Source organism: Callospermophilus lateralis, chromosome 8 (assembly GCF_048772815.1).
Source record: "Callospermophilus lateralis isolate mCalLat2 chromosome 8, mCalLat2.hap1, whole genome shotgun sequence".
Classification (NCBI taxonomy): Eukaryota; Metazoa; Chordata; class Mammalia; order Rodentia; family Sciuridae; genus Callospermophilus; species Callospermophilus lateralis.
In genome coordinates, this window is record NC_135312.1 from 67,270,656 (window position 1) to 67,296,463 (window position 25,808).

Consider the following 25,808-nt stretch of genomic DNA (forward strand, 5'->3'; position numbering starts at 1 on the left):
TAGTTCATAATGCCTTTGCCTCATGTGTTTTTGAAGGGGAATGCAGTGAAGTCAATCTTTCAGAGGAGTTGGTATTTAAGCACAGAGATCAGAACTACTATTCAAAAAATATGAAGCAGCTGAACAGAAAAAAAGGAAACAAGGATACCCACTTCAGTTATTTCACCAAAATACTAGTACTTAATTCTCCTTGGACCCAGTATTTAGCCCAAATGACCCAGAGTTACATGTAGTTTTTTTTTTTTTTTTGTAATTGGAATAGAGCATATTAATGAAGTCAGAAAAAGATTATGTTATAGTTGATAAATATTTTGGGGGAAGCTACCTTAATAATGTAGACATCCACAACTTTCAGAGATTATACTATCATTTTTAAGTTGAATCAGTTAAAAAAATTAAAGTAGATGAAAGACAAGATTTAATTCTATAGGTAACTCTGTTGTTGAAAACAGTATAAAAAGAATCCTTTAGGAAAAACATTTCAGAATATTTTCACATATAATGAGATTTATGAGATTCTAAACTATTTTTATTAGGAAGGCTTCATCCTACATAAATTTTTCACATATATCAGGCAAGTAGTAGTATTGTATAGAAAAATACAGATAAACGGAAACAATGTATAAAAGTAAAATTTATTTTCTGCATTTGTTTTTTATTTAAATCATTCTTATTGAATATTTAATTTTCTTTTAACATGTGGACAAATGCTTTTAAAACTTAATTTCATCATTTCATATTTGACATATCAAAATGCCACTGTCAGAAACAACACAGTTGTGTTTAAATTCATTCTGCAAAACAAGTTAACATGCTTAACTACTACTTAAAAATAGTAAGTATGCCCATTGTGGGAAGACATTTTTGTCAGTGTACATAAAAATGTTGCTGCCTTAATGTTTTACTGATTTTTATTAATTTGTCACAAGAAATTACTTCTTTAGTATCTGACCATTTAAAAAAAATGTCTAATAATTTAATTTATACCACAGGAATGAGTATGCATAGTTCTGGAAATTCTTCATCCCAAGTACCCTTAAAAGAAAATGGTAGGTTTACAAAATGTTTTTCCCCTCATTTTCATCATATCCTTTCTCTTTTCTTATGCCCTATCTGATAGACTTGGATTTAACAATGGAGATTCTTTAGTTCTTTGCCAAGGATTTAGACCTTAAAATGGAGTTAAAGGACATTTTTGTATTTTTCACATCTTAGTTTTGTAATGGGACCTTGGTTTAGGCTACTGTTGATGAAGTAAATGCATAACAATTAGAGATAAGGACACTAAAGTAGTATTTCAAGCGGGAGATAATTTTGGATAAAAAGTTTTAACTGAGGCAGTTATTTTAAAAGGATGCTTGAACTGAATCTTCAAAGGAGGATTTGCTCAGCCAGAACAGTGGAGATAAGCATTCCAGAGCAAGGGCACAGCATGATTAGAAAGACATAGAAACAGGATTAAAAATAACAGATTCTGGAAACAGCCAGGGTCTCAGTCGGGAGGCATGTGATGTTTGGGGCAAAGCTTGAGAACTAAGTAGGAACCCGTTTTCAGGATTATCCTAAACATTATGGGGAGAATTTAGAGACTTTTAATGTTGAGATTTATAGTTTAGAAGAATTTTAGAAACAAAGTTGTAGGAAGAAGAATAGAAATATGCAGTGCCTTGAGTTAGTGGAGTCAAAATTTTTAGAATTTTGAAAGTATTTTCATATGTATTATCTTTTTTGATCTTTCTAACAATTTTATGGGTAGAAAAAAGTATTTTTATTACTCCCAATATATTACTTTTCTCCAAAAATGTTTCAGAGTCTTCCCCCCCTCAGACTCTGAAAATTAAACTAAAAAGCCTGATGAGAAGTAAATATGCTAATCAAAATGATTGATACAGCTAAACTTGATGAGGATCTAATTTTTTCTGATAGCAAAGGCAAAAAGGGAAGGCTTAAGAAAAATGTTGAATCTCATGGAATTAGAGTTTTTGTAGGTCAAACTGTCAAATACCAAAGTACTGCTTCCTAGTATCATCATTCCCTTAATAGAAATACACAGTCATTTTTCAAGGGAATAAAATCTTTCTTGGAAGTAAAATTGTTTCCAAAATAAAAAAAGACATACAATGTCTTAAATACTCAAAGAGGAATTGTTTTGTCAATTCTATTTTGGATTTATCAATCCTCAGAAAATCTAAGGGCATATAATTAAAGGAAAAAATTCCTAAACATATGTAAGTTACTAAGACCCTGGTCATATAGTTTTCTGATGATCAAACTTCTTACATAGATTGAATCTACATCACCTGCATACCCTAAATAGTTTTTCTTTTAACATGCCCATAATGGTAATAATTATTGACTAACATACTGAGTACTTGCTGTGTCTAAGCCCTGTTTTAAGCATTTTACATTGTTTCTCATTTTATCTCCATAACAACCCTATGAGATGGGTACAAATGTTATTTCCTCCTCACAAATGAGAAACCATAGCATAGAGAAGTTCAGTTGTGCAGGTCATGGAATTAGCATCTAGCAGAACCATGATCTTTCTGAACATAGGCAGTCTGTTTCCAGAACCCATGCTCTATCCCACATTTTAGAGTGCCTCCCAACATAATAATGCCTAACTATCTATACTTTTATATCTCCCTGCTAAACTTTGAAAGAAGCAGGACAGTAATATACTTAAGAATGAGAACTTGAAATATGTTTTAATTGAATATCTGATGGAAACTTTAAACTAGATATCCAATAAGCATGGGCAGGTTTAAATAATTTCTCTGCTGGAACATTTAGAAGCTTCATCTTTTCACCTGGCCCATACAGAAGACACCTTCTTATAGGTAAACCCTAGACAGCTTGAAAACTAGTCCATGCTTTTCTCAGATTCTTTTTGAACCTGCTTAAGTGGGCTAAATTAGTGGTCTGTTGAGAGTCAAATTTTCACATACAGAGCATGGCAAACACATTTTTCCAGATAAGAAAACAAATGGTCATAAAATTAAATTAATTGCCCACAAGTTGAATATAGGACATCTTATTCTTATTTCAGTGCTCTTCCTGCCAGCAGAAATTATTAGATGAGAATTATTAACAACACATCACCTAATACTGAATTATTTGTCAATTAAAATAAGAATGAATGCATTAAATTTAATCTTACCTTTTATGGCCTCTAGAAATTCTTGAAGAATGTGAAACATAAAAGAGAAATTAAAAAGTCATGAGTGTTCTAAATTTGCACTTTGAAGCAGAGATATGTAAAAGATTTCAGACTCTTTTAGCTAAGTTTGTCATGTAGTTTCCTGAAGTGTCCAAACCACCAAATATATACTAGTATTTTATGAGGTTGCCCGCACAGTAATCATAAAAAACACAAAATGCAAAAAAAAAAAAAAAATCCTATAAAGTAAGTTATCCTGGGACACAGTAACATAGTAAAAACACTGAAATAAACCTTTTCCAGTGTTAAAACTAATTATTGTCTTTATGAGCAATCTTAACTCCCAAGTAATAAAGTGTTGTACAAGTAGAAATAAGATTTTAAAATACACTTTTTTAGTCAGGTGCCAAAAACCATTGTAATTTCAGATGTTAGTTTTCCTCCCACTTAAGTTTAATTAAAATGCCTGCAATTTGAAAATTATAATTAAAATTGAACATTTAAAGTGCAAATAAAGGATGGAACAGATAGTAGAATTAACCAGGTGTAAAAGATGGTCAACTAAACTGGGAACTAAAAGGAACTTTAAAGGTTCTCCAGTCCAAGTCTTTTTATTCTATAGATCATTTAAATGAGTCCAGTGATGTTATGTGATCCCAATTGACTTAGTTGATAAGTGCTGACTCAGAAGTAAAACCCTGAAGTTTTGGTTATGATCCACTTTACCACCAGCATATATAGCATAGTAGTAGCATAACAATGAAAAAACTTCTCTGAGTTTTTAGTACCAGTATGGTACTGCTGACCCATCATCCCCAGGAGGTGAAATAGGTTTTTCCCCCCTCAGTGATGGATTTTTCCAGAGTCCTCTCTACTAAGTCCTCTTATCAGAGTTTCCTCTATTGACTCTTTCCTTAGTAGAATGGAACTTCCTGATGATATTGACTAGGATGTATATCAGTAACCAAGAAAATTAGGTTTTCTTGCTAAAATATTTTTAGATTGGTTCAGTTTTTATAGTCATCTCCATTTTTCACTTATTAAAATCCCATCCTACTTCCTTGAAGTCTTCTTCTATTCCATTTTAGTTTTGGCATTGCTTTACTAGACAATTTAATTTGCTCATAAACATACCTGTCAACAGCATTACTTGAACATCTAGATAAGGACTGCATACGTCTGTGACCTTCATGAGAGATGAGCAAGGCAACACTAGAACAACAGTCCCTAAAGCAGAGAGGATATGCACACAGCTTCTGAATTACACACTATTCAGTTCTTCTCAAGTTATTTCCCTGGTGTGAACTTTACTGGAAATGACACTAGCATGTATTACTTAAAGGACTAGAATTTTCAAGTTGAAGTTCCTTTTCACTTTAAAATACTTGTAAATTTTGGTGTGATGCATATTAATGGGAAAAGAAAGTTTGCAGACTACTATATAACCTCAGCTGCTGGGTCCCCCAATTTGAAAAATAAAATGAAAAGTGTTTTGACTAGGTACATGTGTATGACTGCACATGTGGTGTGACTCTACATCGTGTACCACCAGAGAAATGATAAGTTGTGCTCCATTTGTGTACAATGAATCGAAATGCATTCTGCTATCATGTATAACTAATTAGAACAAATAAAATAAATAATAAAAAAGAAAAGTGTTTTTAACATTGACTATATAAAAAGAATTGATAAATGGACACTCAGAATGTGTACAGTATTATTTAGTAACATGCAACTGTACCCTGATATCCTCTGCCTTCCACATTGATGTCACTCCGTGTACCTCCAAGACTGAGTAGAGGAGAAAGAATGTCCTGGTTACAAAAGAGTGTGCTAGCAAAGTTTCCCTTTCTAATCAAATATTCATTCAACTCCCACCTACTCAAATCTTGTCCTCCAAATATTTCCTAGTAACACTTTCAGCCTTCTTCAAATCTCAGCTTTTGTGGGTGTCTTACTTATTGCAGTAAAACCATCTATATATTCAATTTCTTAAAAATCCTACCCTACTTCCTTGATATTTACTCCTCTAACTCCTGCAGGAAGAAGCCTCTACTCTCTCCAAACTGCTATAGTACTTCTTAGGACCTCTCTGTAGGTCTAACGCATGCCTTTATAATGCAGCTACTTTATTGACAGTACTTAAGGCATTCTATTTAAAAGTAAAGTTAGATCTTTGCTTTTCTTAAATTTACTGTGCTAGCAGCTTTCGTATAATTACCTCACTTTATTTCCCAAAAAAAGCTTAGTGATAGACTTTGACAGACACATTGCTCAGAAAACATTTGAAGTTAGACTAATTGAATGAATGGATGCTGAAATCTCAGTAGTAGGTCCTTAAATATAGAGAGCTTTGTTGCTTCTAGTTAGGGAGGTGAGATAGCTATACAAATATGCACACAGACTTAGGAGCCAGATGAATAATATTAGCCAATCCTGTTGTCATATATGTTGGAAATGAAAATGGCGTTTTTATTCTTTGAATGAAAATATGCCTTGTAACAGATATTCCATAGGAACGTTCCAAGTATTATTCAAAGGCAGAAATACTGCATAGCACAAGCTGACTTCATCTTCACAATAGTGACAAAAGTTTACATTTAAAAACTGGCTGGGTTAAGTGCCTGCCTTTCTTTCCTTTTTTTTTTTTTTTTCTTTCTTTTTTTCCTTTCTTGATTAGGATAAGGAACAGAGTAACTCAGGAGCCATCTTTCATTTTATTCTGTTTATACTCCTTGGAATTTGCTTTTCTGGAAACTCCATGCATTCAGACTTATCCAGTACCATAGTGTAAAGAATTTCATTTTAGTTTCCAACTGTCCAATTCCTGGACAGCAAGTGCTTAAATCTGAAATTTGAGGGGGAAATGGAAAGTCAAAACAATCATTATCAGTTCATCACTTTACAAAGCAATTTGGTTATGTCTTTGTCTCTTATCACTTCACCAAGTGGTCACTTAAACATTCGCTTGTTTTAATTCTTAATATGGCCTTATTCCTTGTTTATTTTATGAGTTTTGTTTTGTGTTATTTTATATTTGTTCTAGCTGACAACTAAAAGTAGTTGCCTATTTTAGGACAAAGGAATCTTGGATATTTAGATAATGTATTTAAACTAGGCCTTAAGTAATGGATGGGCTTTTTTTGCTTAGGACTCCCTAATACATAAAGCTCTTCAAACCTTTGTTCAGAAATTTTTTTTTGTAATTCCATTAACAAAATCATTACAAATACTAATTAATATTACTCTTATTGATTGTAACTAAGTTTTAGCCAAAAAGGAACAACAGAATAGTACATATATTATAGGGAGCTAAGAAACTTTTACAAAAATGGTGCTTAAGATACAAGGGTGTTGGGAACACATGTCTGTAATCCTAGCTATTTGGGAGGCTGAGGCAGGAGGATCACAATTTTGAGGCCAGGCTGGCCATTTTAGTGAGACCCTGTTTCAAAATGCAATTTTAAAATGGCTGGGGGTGTGGCTCAGTAGAAGGACACTTGCCTAGCATATAGGAGATCCTGGGTAAAACCCCCAGTACTGCAAAAAAGAGAGAGAATTATCTCAAGAGAGGAAATGGTTGTTGTTTTCTCAAACTAAAGGAGTTTGCTTCTAGAATATGAAGTATCACATTTACTTTACTTAGTTATCAATATGTATTGGGTAGCAAAATTACTAGTTGTTTTATAACAAAGTTTCAAGTCCATGGATGATCTTATGTTGGAACATTGATAAATAAGATCTATGGGTTATAATGATTTGTTATAAGAATGCAATGAAGATTTAAGGAAATTCTGGTTTATGAGTTGGTAGAGTTTGAATTTGAAGACTCAGTTTACAGAACTACCATTCTGAATGTGTTGAACTCACCACCACTACGACCTTCATCACAGACCAGTTCACACTGTCAAGTTGTAATTGATGTTGAGAACTGTGTGTGCTCAAATGCTTTAATTGCTAAGTAGATGAGTTAGCTTGATTAAAATGGCAATGGATTTTCATATTTATTGGTTTCATTAAGAAGGTTATTTGTGAATGATTAGCCTACTTTTAAAAAAGTATGTGGAAATTAGAGTAAATTCTCGTTTTGATGCTGACATTCATTTAAATAATTGATTTAACTAGTGTTTACTAAATACTGACTTCAGGCATCTGGGGGGCAGTGTTACCAGCTATAATGTTGAAGAAGTCACAAACAGTTATTCCTCATCTGCAAAATGGTAGTTGAAAATCTTTTGAGACTAAATGTGCCAGACAAATTATATAGTGGGATTTTTTTTAAAAAAGATTCAGTTTCTTCCTTAGTGCGGTTTTGCTCAAGAACTTACTAATAGTATTTTATTAATTATGAAAAAATGTCAACCATTAATTAGAAGGAAATGTTGTATGTGTTTGTGTGTGTGTGTATCGTGGTTTTGGTACTGGGGATTGAACCCAGGGCCTTGCATATTAGGCATATGGCAAGTGCTCAACCACCGAGCTATACCCCAGGCCCTGAGGTTTCTGTTTTGAGACAGGTCTTTCTGTAAATTGTCGAGGCTGGCCTTGAATTTTTAACCCGTCTCAGTTTCCCAAGTTGCTTGGATTACAGGTCTGCATATGCTATCTTACCCAACTAGAGGGAGGTTTTTAGTATATTAAGTGTTACTAAACTCAGAGAGTCAACTGTGATGTAACAAAAAGAGATAGAAAACTGAAGTTGAAGGCTCAGCTCTTTTCTGTGCTTTCTTATTAAACTTACTCAAATCATTTATCCTCTTGATATTTATTTATTCATTTGTAAATGAATTGTACCATTTCAAAAGAAATAGTTTATGAGGGAAAAATGTTGTGTAATTATTTTTTAAACTATAAATCACTATAAAAATATGATAGGGCTGGGGGTGGGGCTCAGTGGTAGAATGCTTGTTTAGCAAGAACAAGGCCCTAGGTTCCATATCAAGGAGCAAAGGGGGTGGGGATACGTATATTTGATAGCAATGCCAGTAACCTTAAAATATATTTTTAAAGGGACTGAACAATGTACTAACAGTCTTCATTAGCACTTAAATTGGAACAAGCTGACAATTTTAATGCCTGAGCATGTTATGTTTATATTCTCTTAAAATTATAAATACCCTATAGATGTGCTACACAAAAGATGGAGCATTGTATCTTCACCGGAAAGGGAGATTACGTTGGTGAACTTGAAAAAAGATGCGAAGTATGGCTTAGGTAAGTCACTATGAGATTCTTGAAGGTCCATGAGAATTCAGAGAAGTCTAAAGTATACCATTGGCATGGAGGCACCTGCCCAGTTATGATTAAGATACTGGCTGTTTACCCACCATCCCCCACCCCTCCCACCAAATTACCAATTACCTAGACAAAGGGCCTGCAAGGTACTTCCACCAAGTTTAACAGAGGTTCTATAATATACATGTTACCTGTTAATCATCTGATCTCAGTCTTCACATTTCTGCATTTCAAGGAGGCTAATTATTAGTCATTGAGAACACCAATATAATGAAGATCTTTTAAAAAATGTGTTGTTTTACAGGATTTCAAATTATTGGTGGGGAGAAGATGGGAAGACTGGATCTAGGTGTGTTTATCAGTTCAATTACTCCTGGAGGACCAGCTGACTTGGATGGATGCTTAAAGCCAGGTACTTCACATTTTGATAATTTCTTAAGTACTTTATTAAAACAGGCATGAATTTGCAGAGGGCAAAAGTGGAACTTAGGCAAAATGAAAATACTGGAGAGGAGATGACATTTCTAAGATTTGAAGAATTTTTCTTTGTTCTTGAAAATACTGGGTTGTCTCTTTTTATAGGAGACCGTTTGATATCTGTGAATAGTGTGAGTCTGGAGGGGGTCAGCCACCATGCTGCTGTTGAAATTTTGCAAAATGCACCAGAAGATGTGACACTTGTTATTTCTCAGCCAAAAGAAAAAATACCCAAAGGTAATGTGAATGTCTCTTAGTTGGGTGTTCTATTTTGCTTTTCACAAGCACTTCAATACTTTGGCCCAATAAATTGGATTTAAACTGCTTATTTCCTTTCTTGCATTAATTGTTTTAGTTTTATGCATTAGTGTAACTTTTTCATTCATCAGTTCTAAGATATTTTGTTTAATTCCCCTTTAGTAATATATGCACAAAAATCAATGTCACTTAAGTAAATCCTGATTATTTTGTATGTTCCATCTCTTCTTAGGTCCAATGAGAAAAAGAACTCTTTAACATTGTGTAATTAATATGACTATATAATAGTTATTATATAATTATATAATATTATATATTATATAATATTAGAATATAATAGTTATAATAGTTATCTATGTGCTACTTATTAGCTGTGTAAATTAAATTCTCTCTTATTATTATATGAAGAGACAGTGATCTCTGCCCTGCCTTGTCTACCTTGCACAGAGTTGTTAAGAGGATCAGGTAGTAGGAGGACATTGCTTGTGGAAGAAGCGCACACAGTCCATGTGGAGCAGGATGATGCAGTAAACAATAAAGAGGCTACAGAGTCCAGGGTCAGATTCTGTCTCCACCACTTAAAATTGTGGAGACAACTTTAATTTTGCAAATCCCTTGAACCATGCTCAGAGATCAAATGGTACCATATTTTATAGATTATCAAAATCAGCTGACATAATGCATGTAAAGAATCTGTACATTCCTGCTACACATTAAGCACTTAAATGTGTTTTAGCTGTCACTATTAATAGTATTTTCAAATATAGTGAAATGTATATAGTGCTGGTATTTTCATCCCCAAATATATTAAAGAATTAACTAAAAATAAGCTGAAAACCAAATTTAGATAATGAATTTCAGGCATACCTTCTGATGCTTATGACAACATAAAAGGTGGAAGACATAAATATTTCATAATTGTATGATAAAATTTTTTTAATTTTATGTATATTAGTCATTTGACTCTTTTATTCATTAAATATTACATGTTACATGTATAGAACATATACCTATATAAACAACATGTTAAGTAATTGTTTACTGTGAGCAAACACAAAAAAAAGGATGGGAGATAGAAGACATCACTCCTCCCATAAGACCCTTGGAACACTAACTAAAACTGTCATCTTAGGCAAAGGTGGACAATTATAGTTAGAAATACAGCATACTGGGCTGGGGTTATAGCTTAGTGGTTGAGCGCTTGCCTTACTGGGTTCGATCCTCAGCACCACAATAAAACAAATAAATAAAACAAAGATATTGTGTCCACCTAAAAAAAAAAAAAAAAAAAAAAAAAGAACTATACTTCTGAGTTTCAACCAGTCAAGACCAAAACTTTTTAAAAAAAATCTAAACATTGGGTTTCATTATTTACCATAACTTAGCAACAGAAACATGAATTCAGAATCAATTTATTTTCACCTGGATCCCCATCAAAGGGATTCCATTGTAGTTTTAAGTAGATTTTTTAAATTAATTCATTTGTTCAAATATTTGTTGTATGTAACATATAAGACACAAAATCTCTGCCTGTGTGGAAATGACACTTTATCAGGAGAGACAAGTATTGAACAGCTGACTAGACATAAATTGGAGGAGGGAAACTACACTTGTATTTATGATAGGACAGCAATTGCAGCACTTTACATATAATAATTGCTACTCAGTGACTGTCTTAAGTAAATTAATGGATGGATAAATGAGAGGATAACAAAATTTTGCTCTTCTTATCTCAGGACTATCATGAAGGTCAAAAGAGATTGTCCTGGAAAAGGATCATGCCAGGGAGTGTTTTAACATTCTTTTATTGTTGTTTATTGCCTCATGTCCTATTTGGAAATAGGCAGTGAAATATCAGGATAGATTAATTACACTTTTCTAAAGAGTTACAGCACATAGTTACGAGTTTTGATCCTATGTGTGTTTTTGTTTCTCTTCCATATTTTCTATTGATGTAATTTAACAATATAATTTAGCCAGTATCATTCCCTAGTACTTTCTCCTTTCCTTCTCCTCCTCCTTCCCCCTGTCCCTTTCCTCTATTCTACTAATATCCCTTTGATTTTAATGAGATTCCCCACCACCACTTTTTTTTTTTCCTTTTTCCTCCCTTGTTTCCACATATGAGATGAAACATACAACCCTGGACCTCTGAGTTTGGCTTATTTTGCTTAACTTAATGGTCTCAACTTCCATCCATTTTCCTGAAATGATATAATTTCATTTTTCTTTATGGCTGACTAAAATTCCATTGTGTGTATATACTGTATTTTCTTTATCCCCTGATCCATTGGTGGACACCTAGGCTGGTTCCTTAGTTCAGTTGTTGTGAATTAGGCTGCTCTAAACATGGGTATTCATGTATCACTGCAGTAAAATGCCTTTAATTCTTCAGGATGAATACCGAGAAGTGATATAGCAGTGTCATATGGTGGCTCCATGCCTAGTCTTTTGAGGAACTTCCACACTGATTTCCATAGTGATTGTACTAATTTACAACCTAATAGTGTAAAAATGTCCCTTTTTCTCCATATCCTCTCCAGCATTTATTATTGTTTTTATTCTTGATGGCTGCCATTCTGACTGGTATGAGATGGGATCTCAGGGTAGTTTTGATTTGCATTTTCCATGTATTTATTACTTATTTATACTTGCTAATGATGTGGAACACTTTTTCTTATATATATTTGTTGGCCATCTGTATTCTTTTGTGACTATTCTTATTCATTGGGTTTTGTTTTGTTTTGTGTTTAAGGTTTTTTTTTTTTTTTTTTGAGTTCTTTATATATTCTGGATATTAATCCTCTATCAGAAGAGTAGCTAACAAAGATTTTCTCTCTGTAGGTCCTCTCTTCACATTCTTAATTGTTTCCCTTGCTATGCAGAAGCTTTTTAATTTGATGCCATCCCATTTCTTAACTCTTGTTATTTCCTGAGCTTTCAGGGTCTTATTGAGAATAGACAAAAATTTTTTAATCCACTTGTCCATGTTTAAGATCATCTATTTTGATTTTTTATATGAAATTGTTTCTTTAAAAATGCTATCTTATTGTGATATGTAGTTATTCTGTAGTATGACTTGAAGTGAGGCAAGAGTCAAATGACCTAGAAAATTATCAGTGTGTACACCAGACTATCCCTGTTAATAACTGGTCAGCAAAGAGGAAGGTATTGATTAATCCAGTTTGTGCTGCTCTAACAGAACATCAAAGACTGGGTAAGTTATAAAGAACAGAGGCATTTCTTTCTGTTCTGGAGGCTGAGAAATCAAGATCAAGGGATTGCATCTACTTAGAACCTTTTTGTTTAGTTACCTAGTGCTGAAAGGCAGAAAGGCAGTGTAGCACATGGGGAAGAAGATTGAAATCACTGCATTGAGCCTTTTTAAGATTAGCATTATTTCATTCATGAGGGTGGAGATTCATGACCTCAACACCTCCCATTAGGATATACCTCCCAGTACTGTTGTATTTGGGGTTAAGTTTCCAACACATTAACTTTGGGGGACACATTCAATCAAAGCAATTTTTAATTTTTCTTCTGTTTTAACTTCTTTTAAGTAATAGGATACATATAGCTTATTTTTTTAAATATATTTTTAGTTTTAGATGGACACAATACCTTTATTTTGTTTATTTTTATGTAGTGCTGAGGATTGAATCCAGTGCCCCACTCATACTAGGCAAGTGCTCTACCATTGAGCCACAACCCCAGCCCCAAGTACATGTAGCTTATTAAATGAATCTAATTTATACTAAACCCATGAAATAAGAACTAAAAACCCTCTCACCCCATTTCCTAAGAAAACTATCTGGTGTGTATGTATGTATGTATCTTGTATATTTGACTTATATGTGTATATGAGATATATGTATGTATAAATAAAACAACACATATGCTTTTTTTAAACTAAAAATACAATTTTTTTGTATTCTCATATTGTTCTTTAGCTTGATCCTGCAATATATTCTTGACATCCATGAACATATTCAGGCTAACAATAATTCTGTTACAAATGTTGCTCCAACAAATAGACTTTTATAACATTGGAAATATATACATTTTTGAAGTTTAGATACCTGGAACTAAATTTAAAAGTATATACATTGAAGTTTTGACATGCTACCAAATGCCCTCCAAAAATTTTACAATCTGTAGCCTATCCTAATAGATATGACAATCATCTTTATAACTTCAGTGGTACTAGAAATATCAGACATTTCTTTCCATTTTTGTCATTGAAGTAGGTAGAAAACTGTATAGCCCCTGAGCAATAAGGAAATTTTTTTCATGTATTTGTTACTTATTTACACTTACTTCAGATTTCTAGTCCATGTCTTACACCCCTGTTCCAAAGAAGTTTTATTGGGTTGTAGCTATTGTTTGTACATCGGGATATTAAATCTATGTATATTTCATTGTTGCAAATAGTTGCTCTACAGTTGCACATTATTTTAATTTTTCCTTGGTGTCACTTGCCATATAAATTTTTTATAAATTCATATTTTTCATTCTTTTCCTCGTGTCTCCTATTATGTCTTACTTCAGAAAACTTTTATAAGTGTCTTTTGATAAGAGCTATATATAAGAAATTTAGAGTTGCCTTCCTTGATAGTTTTTTTGTAGTGCAAGTAAATAAATAATATAAATACAAATAAATATAAATATTCAAATATATACAAATAAAATATAAACAAGTATACAAATAAGTATTGAATAAACAAGGACCATGATGGGTGCAGAAATAGCTCAGTAGTAGATTGCTTGCTTAATATGTATATGAAAAAGAAAAATAGACAAAGAATGTTAGAGACTCAAAGAAATTGTCAATCATCTCTGAAATCAGAAAATTCTTCACAGAGGAGATGGATGTGAATTGGGTCTTAGAGTATAGAAATGGAATGAGAAGTTAATGCAAAAAAGATATGGATTATTAATAGAGATTGTTATAAGAAAAACCAAAGGAGGCATGAAGGGAAGAAAAAGAATCTACTGTTTTCTGGGACCCTTCAGTGATTCCCAGGTCTAGTGTTTTACATGTGTTATCTTTGTATAATTCTCCTAACAATCTTTAGGCATCTTGTGTATGTGTATAAGCACAGGCTTGACTTGCAGATCACTAACTTATTATTTTTGTTCTTGAACCTTGACTTTTTAGTGCCTTCTACTCCTGTGCATTTTGCCAATGGAATGAAAAACTACATGAAGAAAACTTCCTACATGCAAGACAATGCTATAGATTCTTCTTCCGAGGACCACCACTGGCCACTTGGTACCCTGAGGCACATCATAGAAACTTCCTTTGGATTGTCTGGGGGCCTTCGAGAAGGAAGCCTTAGTTCTCAAGATTCCAGGACTGAGAGTGCCAGCTTGTCTCAGAGCCAGGTCAATGGCTTTTTTGCCAGCCAATTAGGTGACCGCATCTGGCAGGGGTCACAACATGTTAGCCCTTCTCCATCTGTAATAACCAGAGCCATTGCAAAAAAAAGGACTTCCTCTGACAGTAACCGAAGCAAAGCTAAAAAGCCAGGCATTTCTGATGTGACAGATTACTCTGACCGTGGAGATTCAGACATGGATGAGGCTACTTATTCCAGCAGTCAGGATCATCAAACACCCAAAAAGGCATATTTTAATTTTAATTTTTTGTTTTTATTTTATTTAGCAAAACAAAAGCAAATATATTACAGAGAAATAGAATCTAGTAAAAGGTGCTTGCATAATTCTGGAAAGAAAGAACAACTTATACCTTCTGCTACTAACTGCTACTGCATATGATGCTAACTTTCAGAAAAATTAGAAGCTTTGAATACTAACTGACTAAACTTAAAGTTTGATTCTTTTTTACAAGTTGTTTGTCTGTTGCATATTTAACATTTATATTAATAAGAAAACTTTAATACCTCCCAAATTGTTTCTGAATAGTTCATATAATGGGCAGTTGAATTTTTAGTTACAATCTTTTTCTGAAGTTCTAAATGTATGATAATAATAACAATGAAATAGCTCATTCCTAGAAGGGATTGCTAACATTCATAAGCAGTTTTAGAGAACAACATTATGCTTTATATTCACTGAAAAAAATCAGTACTTCTCACAATAGGATTATGCCCTTATTCTTATATGTACAGCTTAGCTATTGTTCCTGTGTTTATATTGAAGTTATACATGTAAGGAAAGAAACATGAAGCCCACTTACCTTAGAGGCAAATATATTACAAAGATCAAAAAAGAAAACCTACTGCTTGGTGTACATTGATTTTTAAAGAAAGTGGAAATATTTTATAAACTTGGGAATATAAAAAGTATTAAATAAGGATTATATAGAAGCTAAGTTCTAAGTGGGTTCTAAGTTTCCCTCTGTTTGACCTGAGGCAAGCACTTCAAACTCGGGGCATCAGTTTCCTCAATATGAATGCATGGAATTGATAATCTCTTAAAATACATCCCACCATTATGTATTTACATGCACTCTATTTCTTAATATTTTCTTTTGAAATTTTTTTCCAGGAAATACATATTTGTCTTCCAGTAGTAATTCATTTTGACTCTAACAAGAAATCCTTTTTTTGTTGTCTGTTTTTCTTTATTAAGGAATCTTCCTCCTCAATGAATACATCCAACAAAATGAATTTTAAAACTTTTTCTTCATCACCTCCTAAACCTGGAGATATCTTTGAGGTTGAACTGGCTAAAAATGATAACAGCTTGGGAATAAGTGTCACGGTACTGTTTGACAAGGTTTTCAAATATTTTCTCTTCTTCATTTCCAACAGCCTATTGTATGCCAAATAATTAGTTGAGTTATTTTGCTTCAAGTGGAATGTTTGGCAAATATTTTCAAAATTTATAAGTTGACTATCTTAAAACTTTTTTAAAAAATTGCTACCCATTTTTTTCTATATTTTTAAAATAATTAAACAAATACTCCCTCCCCTCCTCCCCCGATTTCATGCTTGCTTAATCTGAAGACATGCCAAATTTAAAATTAATACATATGCTTTGTATACATTTGACAGTTTCTTCATGAGCATGGAATAAAATAATGAAATGATACATCTTTAACTGTATCATGAATGATTAAAGATTATGGATACCTACATAAAAATATACAAAATAGAACTATCTTAGAATATATAGGAAAATCACTATAAATATTCAGAAAAAGCACTATAAATACATTGTGATCAAAAAAGAAAACCTATTTTCTAGCACATTTTAAAAGGTGGAAAAAATAAATAAAATACCACATAGAAAAATATATGTAACATTTTCCCTCTTGTTCTTAATTTCTTTAAAGCTTTATTATCTTTTTAAAGTAAAGGGAGATAAAAACTGAATATTTATAGGAGATAGAAAACTGATTCGCTAGATCTCATCTATACCATTAAAAAAAAAACTAACAAATCCTTTTAAAATAAAAATGAAAATAAACTTTTTCCCCTCGACTCATGGAATTTGCCTTCAGATTGGAATATGCAATCTGAAGTATGTTTTATCCCATGTACTGTTTCTTCTGATAATTATTTTCTCACACTAATTTTGCATAGATGGATTTTGCTTTCTGCTTTGCTCATAATGCATGATGTAGACTTAGGAAGGAAGAACAGTTTCTCACATAGTCAAGATCTAGGTTACTTGCTAAATTGAACAGAGTTCAATTGTAAAGAGAGTACTTCAGTATTTGGAAAACTTAGCTAACAATATTCTTGAATTTTGAAATAACTGCACTTGCTGAAGTAATCCTATTGCTTTGTCTGGTAAACTGAATCATTTCTAGGGCTCAGATTTGAAAAAAGAGTGCAAAATATTTCATATTACCAAATGTTATTTTGTCTTTTTGTATTTAGGGAGGTGTGAATACCAATGTCAGGCATGGTGGCATTTATGTGAAAGCTGTTATTCCCAAGGGAGCAGCAGAGTCTGATGGTAGAATTCACAAAGGTATGTTTGTATATATGTAGGAATTACGTAGATGAGCATCACAACAAATAGATAAGAAATCCCAAAGTTGATGTAGATCTTTCAATTCAAAATATGAAATAAAAACATACTCAATTACAAAACTACAACATTAAGAAATTGTTTGATGGCCACTTCAGTAACTCTTATTCTAGCTTATTCCTTAGAAAATATCTAAGTAGTGCTTTAGTTCATATTTCATACCTGCTACTTATAAGCACATTTCCAGAGAATGGAAAGGGATTGTAAAAACACTGACATTCACATTTCTAAGAACTCACTATGGCCTTCCCCCCAGTCTTTCTACTTTTGTAGTTTGGCTTATCTTTTCTTATGATTTAGATTGATTGTAAAGATATTATTCTAAAATATAACTCCTCAAATTACTAAGAAATACATCTACTAGGTGTTAATGAGCATATAGAATCTTTATTTTGTGATTTTCCCCCAATTAATTGCCTAATTAATAGGTGATCGTGTGCTAGCTGTCAATGGAATAAGTCTGGAAGGAGCTACCCATAAGCAAGCTGTGGAAACACTGAGAAATACAGGACAGGTAATGAATAGTGTACCAAGATGGTATGATCCCTTGTAAGAGCATCATAATGTGTGAATAACCTCAATCTAAATTTGTTAGTTAAGAAACAGCCTGATTTGTGGAACCATTCTGGGTTTGGGAGGGTTTCTCTTTCTTTCTTTCTTTTTTTTTTTTCTTTTCTCTGTCTTCCAAAATGAGAAACAAGTATTAAGAAGTTTCATACTGAGAAAACTGGCTTTCTATGTCACATTTTTAGTGCTAATATTACCAAAGAGGCATGACAGGAGAAGTGATGGAAATTGCATTTTTTAAATGTTTTATAAACATTTTCTAATTTCTAGTGATAATCACTCCTAGTCCCTCAGCTCAGAAGCTAAATTTATTTTGTTCAAATTCGTTTTGAGGTAGGGAGTTTACCAAAGTATTTATACAAAATACAAAAATACAAAAGTATTTTTACAAAGTATTTATACCCAGACTTTCTTTTTTTTTTTTTAATTTTAATATTTATTTATTGGCGGACACAACATCTTTGTTTGTATGTGGTGCTGAGGATCGAACCCGGGCCGCACGCAGGCCAGGCGAGCGCGCTACCGCTTGAGCCACATCCCCAGCCCAACCCAGACTTTCTATAGCCTATTTATGGTATTATCAGAGAATTTTAACATGTTTTATAATAGGTTTTTCAATCATTTATTCTTTTAGGGGGGGTGGGTATCCAGGATTGAACTCAGGGGCACTCAACCACTGAGCCACATCCCTAGGCCTATTTTGTATTTTATTTAGAGACAGGATCTTACTGAGTTGCTTAGCACCTCACTTTGGCTAAGGCTAGCTTTGAACTTGCAATCCTCCGGCCTCAGCCTCCTGAGCCAAATGGGATTACAGGTGTGTGCCACAGCCCCTGGCTAATCATTTATCTTTTTACATAAAAAGTAATAAAAATTTGATTTTTAAACATTCAATCCTTTTGTCCCTCTGTTTTTTCCCCTTCTGTATTTTGGTGGACAGAGTAGTGGCTTTAAATGATTTTACACTACAACTATACAAAGTCCTGAAAGTTTATCTATTTTTTATCATTCTTCTTAACTAAGACGTTCTGTTCCATTTGTCCAGGTGGTTCATCTATTGTTAGAAAAGGGACAGTCATCAGCATCCAAAGAACATGTCCCTGTAACCCCTCAGTGCACTCTTCCATATCAGGATGCCCAAGGTCAAACTCCAGAAAAAACAGCAAAGAAAACAACTCATGTCAAAGACTACAGCTTTGTCACTGAAGGTCAGGCCTTGGAAAACTATCACGTCCCTGTGAAATTACTCCTAGCTTATTTAAAACATGAATGCTCTATGATGGATTTTAATTCATGTCCTAGTCTCTTTATTCTGGTCAAGTATAAATAATAATCTGATGCTGCACCATGATAAATTTAAAAAAAAAAAAAAAACAGAAACATTTGTAGTTCATTGAGTCTGAAAGTCTTTGAATAATGAAGTTATGCCTGATTCTAGTCATTTAATTGTGTCTTAAGTTGTAAAATTTAAAATGAAATTTGGTAAAGAAAAAAATAAGTATAAATAATTGCTGAGAATGGCTTCAAACCCATATGAAACCTTGGCCCTTAGATTTTCTTATTTCTATTAAATTTTATGGTCTTATGATGGTAACCTTGGCAAGAAATCTACTTAGAAGTTACCAAATACTGGTTTTTCTTACAAAATTTTCTAACCCATGTGCACATCTCTAATTGGTAGTAAAATTTTTAAGATGAATAAAGATGTAGTAGTGAGTTCCTCATAAGGCTAATTATACTGGCGTACGCTTTATTCTGAGATTCCAAATATCTGCCTTTTAGAGCACTTCACTATTCTTTGCTTTATAAATGATGGTGATGATATACAGTCATTGTTTTGTCTTTTATTTTAAATCTCTATTTGATTACATGAAAGTTAGCAAAAAATAGCCCAGCTTTTATTATTTTTCCTGATTATAAAAATAAAATTAACATACATACTTTATCACACTGCTCTTTTCTATCATTCTTTAAATGTTTTTTTTCTTTTCTTCTCTCTCTTCTGGTTTTGATTCTTTTCATTTATTTTGCTAGTAAGAATTTTACTGGAATGCCATTGCAATTTATCTGGATTAAAGTAGACTTCACAAAATAATGTAATGTCAACTTATTTTTCCATATCCTTGACTAGCATTTATTTCATATTCTTCCCATATCTTCCATTAGACACCTGAATATCACTTGTAATTCTCTTTGCCTGGATATCCCCCACTTTTTAAAAATTTTCTATTATCATACTGTATTTTATTTTATGCTATTGGGGATTGAACCCAGGGGTGCTCTACCACACAAATACATCCTCAGCCCTTCTTTATTTCTTATTTTGTGACAAGGACTTGCTGAATTGCCCAGGCTGGCCTCTACTTGTGTTCCTCCTGCCTCAGCCTCAGGAATATCTGGGATTACAGCCTGTGCTATCACTCCCAGCTCTTACACTGTCTTTTAAAACATGAGACTGAAACATAGTTTTATTTTCAGAACGCTGCTTCCAAAACTTGGTTATGTTAAAACAAGGTTACCATCATAAGTCCATAAAATTCAATAGAAATAAGAAAACAGCTTAGTTCGTGTAGTTAGTTCATTAAGTTTTCTTAATGATAGTGTGAAATAGGATTTGAGCTTCGTATAAGGATGCATTGAATGCTTAGAAAGCTGTAGATATCATTGGAAAAAATGGGCTTTTAAAATGTCTCCTAAAGTCTGTATGTTTGTGTGTTCATATGTATACACAGCTTAAAGATATTTGTTTGTTTTGTGTGTGTGTGTGTGTGTGTCTTTTTTCTCCAGAAAATACATTTGAGGTAAAACTATTTAAAAATAGCTCAGGCCTGGGATTTAGTTTTTCTCGAGAAGATAATCTTATACCCGAACAAATGAATGCCAGCATAGTAAGGGTTAAAAAGCTCTTCCCTGGACAGCCAGCAGCAGAAAGTGGAAAGATTGATGTGGGAGATGTTATCTTAAAAGTGAATGGAGCCTCTTTGAAAGGACTGTCTCAGCAGGTGAGCCCCCAACATGTGGAATGTGGCATTTTTAATGACAAGACAGATGGATTGGCCTTTCTAACTATATCTTTGTTTGTCATTCATGGTATCCTCAGGAAGTCATATCTGCTCTCAGGGGCACAGCTCCAGAAGTGTCCTTGCTTCTCTGTAGACCTCCACCTGGTGTGCTACCAGAAATTGATACAGCTCTTTTAGTAAGTTCTCTGAAAAGTACTTATGTTTTTGTAGACTGCTAAATTAGCAATTTGCCAATGCCGCTGTAGTAGTTTCTTCATGGATTGTTCCACTGGGTTTCATACTTGCTACTTTTTGGCTATGAGGTATTATCTTGTGTGTGTCACTCAACTTCTTTGAGTATGTTCCGTTTTTTTAATATAAAGTAATTAACTCACTTTTTCTCCTCTATTGTAAAAGTCTAGAATGCTAGGATTTCAGAAATTTGTTTTCTAAGCATAAATGGGAAAGACATAAAACCTTACCAAAACCTTGTCCTTTCTTCACCAAACCAAAAGCAGCAGTCATTCTGATTCTCAGTTAGTTTGGATAAAAATGGGAGTAAACATGTTTAGCTTTTTTTAACATTAGAAATCAGAGAAAGAGATATGATAGTTTTACTTTCTTACATCAAGGAATAACTAAAGGATCCAAAATCAATTTCAGACAGACAGGAAGGAGTCCAAACAGATGAACACTAATATAATATAAGAAAATCTGCCTTGAGGTTGGGACTGTGGCTCAGAGGTAGAGCACTCACCTAGCTTGCATGAGGCACTGGGTTTGATCCTCAGCATCACATAAAGTGAAATAAAGACATTGTGTCTACCTATAACTAAAAAATAAATATAAAAGAAAAAGAAAATCTGCCTTTGGCCTGTCTACTTAAAATAATTTTAAGTGAATGGTGACTCCTTGGTCTGGAAGGCAGGAGTATCTGGATCAGTAGCTTTTACTCTAATACTGGGGAAAGGGAAAATGTGAGGAAGACATAGGAATGTAACATTTATGTAAGATACATTAGAAATAGCATTTTAAGAGACACCATTGATTTGAGACCAGATAGGATGAACTGAACAGAACTTTCGTGATGAGAACATCATAAGATAAGATCTTTCCAAAAAGCAATTTGGGAACAGTTAACAGGTCCTTTAAGATATCTAATGCTTAACAATGTAAAAAAATTATAAGAAAATAGAAACCCAGGTAGAAATTCTTGTTAAGTACAAAGAAGTTCTCCTTGATATCTGTTAATAGTGAAAACCTAAAAACAACTCTATATCCAGTAAAAGGAGAAAGCTAAAACACATCAAAGCCATCTACCAACTACTATGCAGTTATTAAGCTTGTTTTCAAAGCATACTTAAGCACTTCAGATAATACTCATGGTAGGAACCTAAATTTTGAAAGTAGAATACAAAGTTCAATATATAACTCTAATTCTGATTTAAAACATGTCATATAATATTAGCAGTTGTTGTTTTATATTTTTTTCTTTAAAGAGCATAAATTAATTTTCTTATCAGAAAATTGACCATTTTAGTAGAAAGTGCTGTTATTCAATAGGTTCCTTTTCATTTGTGTACTTCTGATGTTAATATAACTTGTCACCCTATGATATCTTTAAATGTGTTCATTACAGACCCCATTGCACTCTCCAGCACAAGGGCTTCCAAACAGCAGTAAAGACCCTTCTCAGCCATCATATGTGGAGCAAGGCACTGGCTCAGATGATAATGAAACTTCTGACAAAAATAGGAAACAATGCAAGTCCCCATCCAGGAAAGACAGTTACAGTGACAGCAGTGGGAGTGGAGAAGAGGACTTAGTGAAAGCTCCTGCAAAGATACCAAATACAACCTGGAGTTCAACTTTGCATCAAACTCTGAGCAATATAGTGTCACAGGCACAGAGTCAACATGAAGCACCCAAGAGTCAAGAAGACACCTTTTGTACCATGTTTTACCATCCTCAGAAAATACCCCCAAAAACAGAATTTGAGGACAGGTATAGTCAATATGATATGTAGCACTTAAGGCAATTGGTTGTTGTTAGTGACAGTGGCAGCTACACATATTTCTCTGAGAATGGAGTGTGTCTGTAAACTATGCAATAGTAAGGCATTTGATGACTCCATTAGATGTCTAGCTATTAGGACTGACAGTTTTAGTTAGGAAACCAGTAAGTTCTCAAGCCATTCAACCTGAGCCTCTCTTGAACATATTTGCTAGTAGTTAAGAAAGTTGTTTCTCAATGTTAACCATAAAGAGAAGAGATTTATTTAGGTACTGATACAGTGGGAGATCAGGGAGAATTATAAAGGAAAGTGAGTGGGGAGAAGAGTTTGCAAATGGTAGGACATGGAAAACAGGGAAAGAAGAAATAATTGAAAACATAGAAGTGTACAAAAGAAACTCCACATCTATCCATCTAGTAGTTATTCCTATGTTTTACTGTTTAGTTGTATCTTTTTGTGTATCCAGGTCCAAACATAATTATTCAAGCTTTGTTTTTAGTATTCTTTGTTTCTATTCTGTCATCCAAAATAACCACAGAAGCAATACTTTTTTCCTTGTGTTTTTTCTTATTAGATTGAAATACACATGAGGCTTCTGATAACATTAGCTTCAACCTTGAATTAACAGTTGCAAATCAAATATATAATTTTTTGATTGTGTCTTACTATCTTCATGCAGCTTAAAGAACTGTTTCAAAGTAGAACTGGGACAAAAGAATAAATCAGACAAAAAGTAGCTAAGATCTCAAAGTCAGAGAGGAATATTTGTTAAGCAGTTTCTGTTGTGGCACAGACTTACTATATTAACATTGAAATGTATTTGAAAATAGTCTTGTTTCTTTGTCTTTGTAGTAATCCTCCTTCCCCTCTCCCACTGGATGTGACTACTATTCAGAGTTGTCAACCCCAATTAGAATCTGCTTCCTCTGATTCCATGGGTAAATATCATATACATCACTCTTTTGAACCAACTAGACAAGAAAACTTGACAACTATGAAAAATGACTTGGAAAACCACTTTGAAGACTTTGAACTGGTGAGATGCTTCCTCAGCATTTTTCCTCAATGAAGGTGTAGATGTACACAGTTTTCCTTTAGCTTCATGCCTGTGTCTAATAAATGCATAGCATCTGATATGTTATTCTGCTAAGAAATGAGGGGAAAAGACAAATCCTGACTCTATCAGTGACTGCCACTTGGCACATACCTGTGGACATATCACTTAATTCTTCAGATTCCCATAGTAACTGACTGTACAAAGAGGCTAGTCACAACCTAGGATTGTAGTGAGAATTGAATGAAACACCATGTAAAAACACCTAGTTCAGTGTATAAACACTGCTACAGAATAGCCCTTTAGTAAACTTTTTGTTTCAAATTCCATTGCATTGTACATCAGATTTTTAAAGTTCATATGTTATTCTTTTCTCTTCCACATTTTTCTTGTGTGCCCAACTGGAGTGTTTACATTGTATTAATAGCCTTATAACTTCTAAACCTATAAATCAAGCATGGAAACCAAGTTTTCAAGTGAAATATCCTTTGTGTTGCTTGAAAGTCAGCCTGTTTCAGTATTTATTATCTAAATAATAAATGCTTATTCTAGAAAATTATAAAACAAAGAAAAAAAAACATTAAAGTCACCTACAATCTTACCACCCCAAAACAACAAATATTTTGAAGTTAATCTTCCCATATGTTTTGGTTGCTTAAAATTGGGTGTGACTAATTAGAATAAATAAAATAAATAATTTTTTTAAAAAATAAATTGCATGTATATGTGTGAGTGTGGGTGCATATGTGTGTGTATGGGTATGTGTTATATAACACCTACATCTTCAGTATTATTTTTACAATAAAGGCCAGATAGTTTCCTTAGAAACTATTTATCGGCCACATAAACAGCCCATCTTCAGTTGAAATCTTTTTATCCAATTTTTTTTATTTATACATTTTAACAAAGTTTTGATGTATAACTATTCAGAGACTTCATGTTTTTTACCAAAAACAAAAACAAAGCTTTCTTTGGAGACACTTAGCATCTATGTTGATTGTTTAGAAATATGTGAAGAATTTTTTCCTCATCTAAGTATATCCAGTCTTGTCTCATTGTTAATCTTGTTCAACCTGAATATGCAAGAATGGAAGCACAGTAAGTTCTGTTCCTGCTATCTCTGGATAAACATGTAATGTTGTTTTTATACTCAAATGCTGAGGAGAAGGGGCATTCCTTCCAGAGTTAGAAAGACTTGGCTTCCTTACTTGGTCAAGATTTGGTTCCCTCCTCTGTTAATCAAGAGTAATAATAGTCATCTTTCTGTTTGTCTGTAGGGCAAAACAGCCAACTTTAAAGGAATCATTGTTTTCTTTCTCTAGGAAGTAGAACTCCTTATTACCCTCATTAAATCAGAAAAAGGAAGCCTCGGTTTTACAGTAACGAAAGGCAATCAGAGTATTGGTTGTTATGTTCATGATGTCATACAGGATCCAGCCAAAAGTGATGGAAGGCTAAAGCCTGGAGACCGGCTCATAAAGGTAAAGACATTGAAGAGGAATAGAAGATTTGTGCAAATGTGACTGTCTTGGTCCATTTTTTGTTACTAGAGTGAAACATCCAAGGCTAGCCAATTTTATTTTTAAAAAATTCATTCAGCTCATAGTTTGGCAGATTTAAGGGCATGGCAATGGTATCAGCTTAGCTCTGGTGCAGACCTCATGACACCATGGTAGGAGCTCATTTGGAAAGGAAATCACATTTCAAAACAGGAAGCCAAAGAAGCTGGGACACCACAGTTCCTTCTAAGGGCAAGCCCTCAGAGACCTACTGATCTCCCAGGAGGCTCCACCTCTTAAAGGTCCCACAGTCACACTGAGGACCAAGCTCCAACACATGAGCTTTTGTGGGACAAATTTAAACAGTATCCAACCCAGAGCAATGACCAAAGAACAGAAATGGAAGAACTTTGAATTAATATTATACCGTGTTACTGTTTGGCTTATGTTTTCCTTCTGCACTACTTAAAAGTAAAGGCCTTTATATAGTTAAGTGCTTGGTAAATGCTTCAAGTTTCCTTTTTAATTTGAAAGTCCC

At 33.5% G+C, this 25,808-nt stretch overlaps 1 protein-coding gene across 7 annotated transcripts in view; it reads left to right on the plus strand.

Annotated features, from left to right (window-relative positions):
- The window catches only part of Ptpn13 (protein tyrosine phosphatase non-receptor type 13), a 201,942-nt gene that overhangs the window by 142,374 nt on the left and 33,760 nt on the right, over positions 1-25,808 (plus strand). For 2 of the 7 annotated variants that reach the window (XM_076864474.2, XM_076864475.2), the window contains exons 20-33: positions 993-1,049; positions 8,285-8,374; positions 8,700-8,807; positions 8,978-9,109; positions 14,289-14,755; positions 15,725-15,871; positions 16,981-17,074; positions 17,563-17,648; positions 18,747-18,909; positions 20,489-20,703; positions 20,802-20,900; positions 22,343-22,707; positions 23,570-23,753; positions 25,094-25,252. In XM_076864474.2, coding sequence (XP_076720589.2) covers positions 993-1,049; positions 8,285-8,374; positions 8,700-8,807; positions 8,978-9,109; positions 14,289-14,755; positions 15,725-15,871; positions 16,981-17,074; positions 17,563-17,648; positions 18,747-18,909; positions 20,489-20,703; positions 20,802-20,900; positions 22,343-22,707; positions 23,570-23,753; positions 25,094-25,252 — 2,366 coding nt within the window. The remainder of the gene's footprint in view (positions 1-992; positions 1,050-8,284; positions 8,375-8,699; positions 8,808-8,977; positions 9,110-14,288; positions 14,756-15,724; positions 15,872-16,980; positions 17,075-17,562; positions 17,649-18,746; positions 18,910-20,488; positions 20,704-20,801; positions 20,901-22,342; positions 22,708-23,569; positions 23,754-25,093; positions 25,253-25,808) is intronic. The other 5 variants (XM_076864476.2, XM_076864477.2, XM_076864480.2 and 2 more) reach the window with 4 other exon arrangements.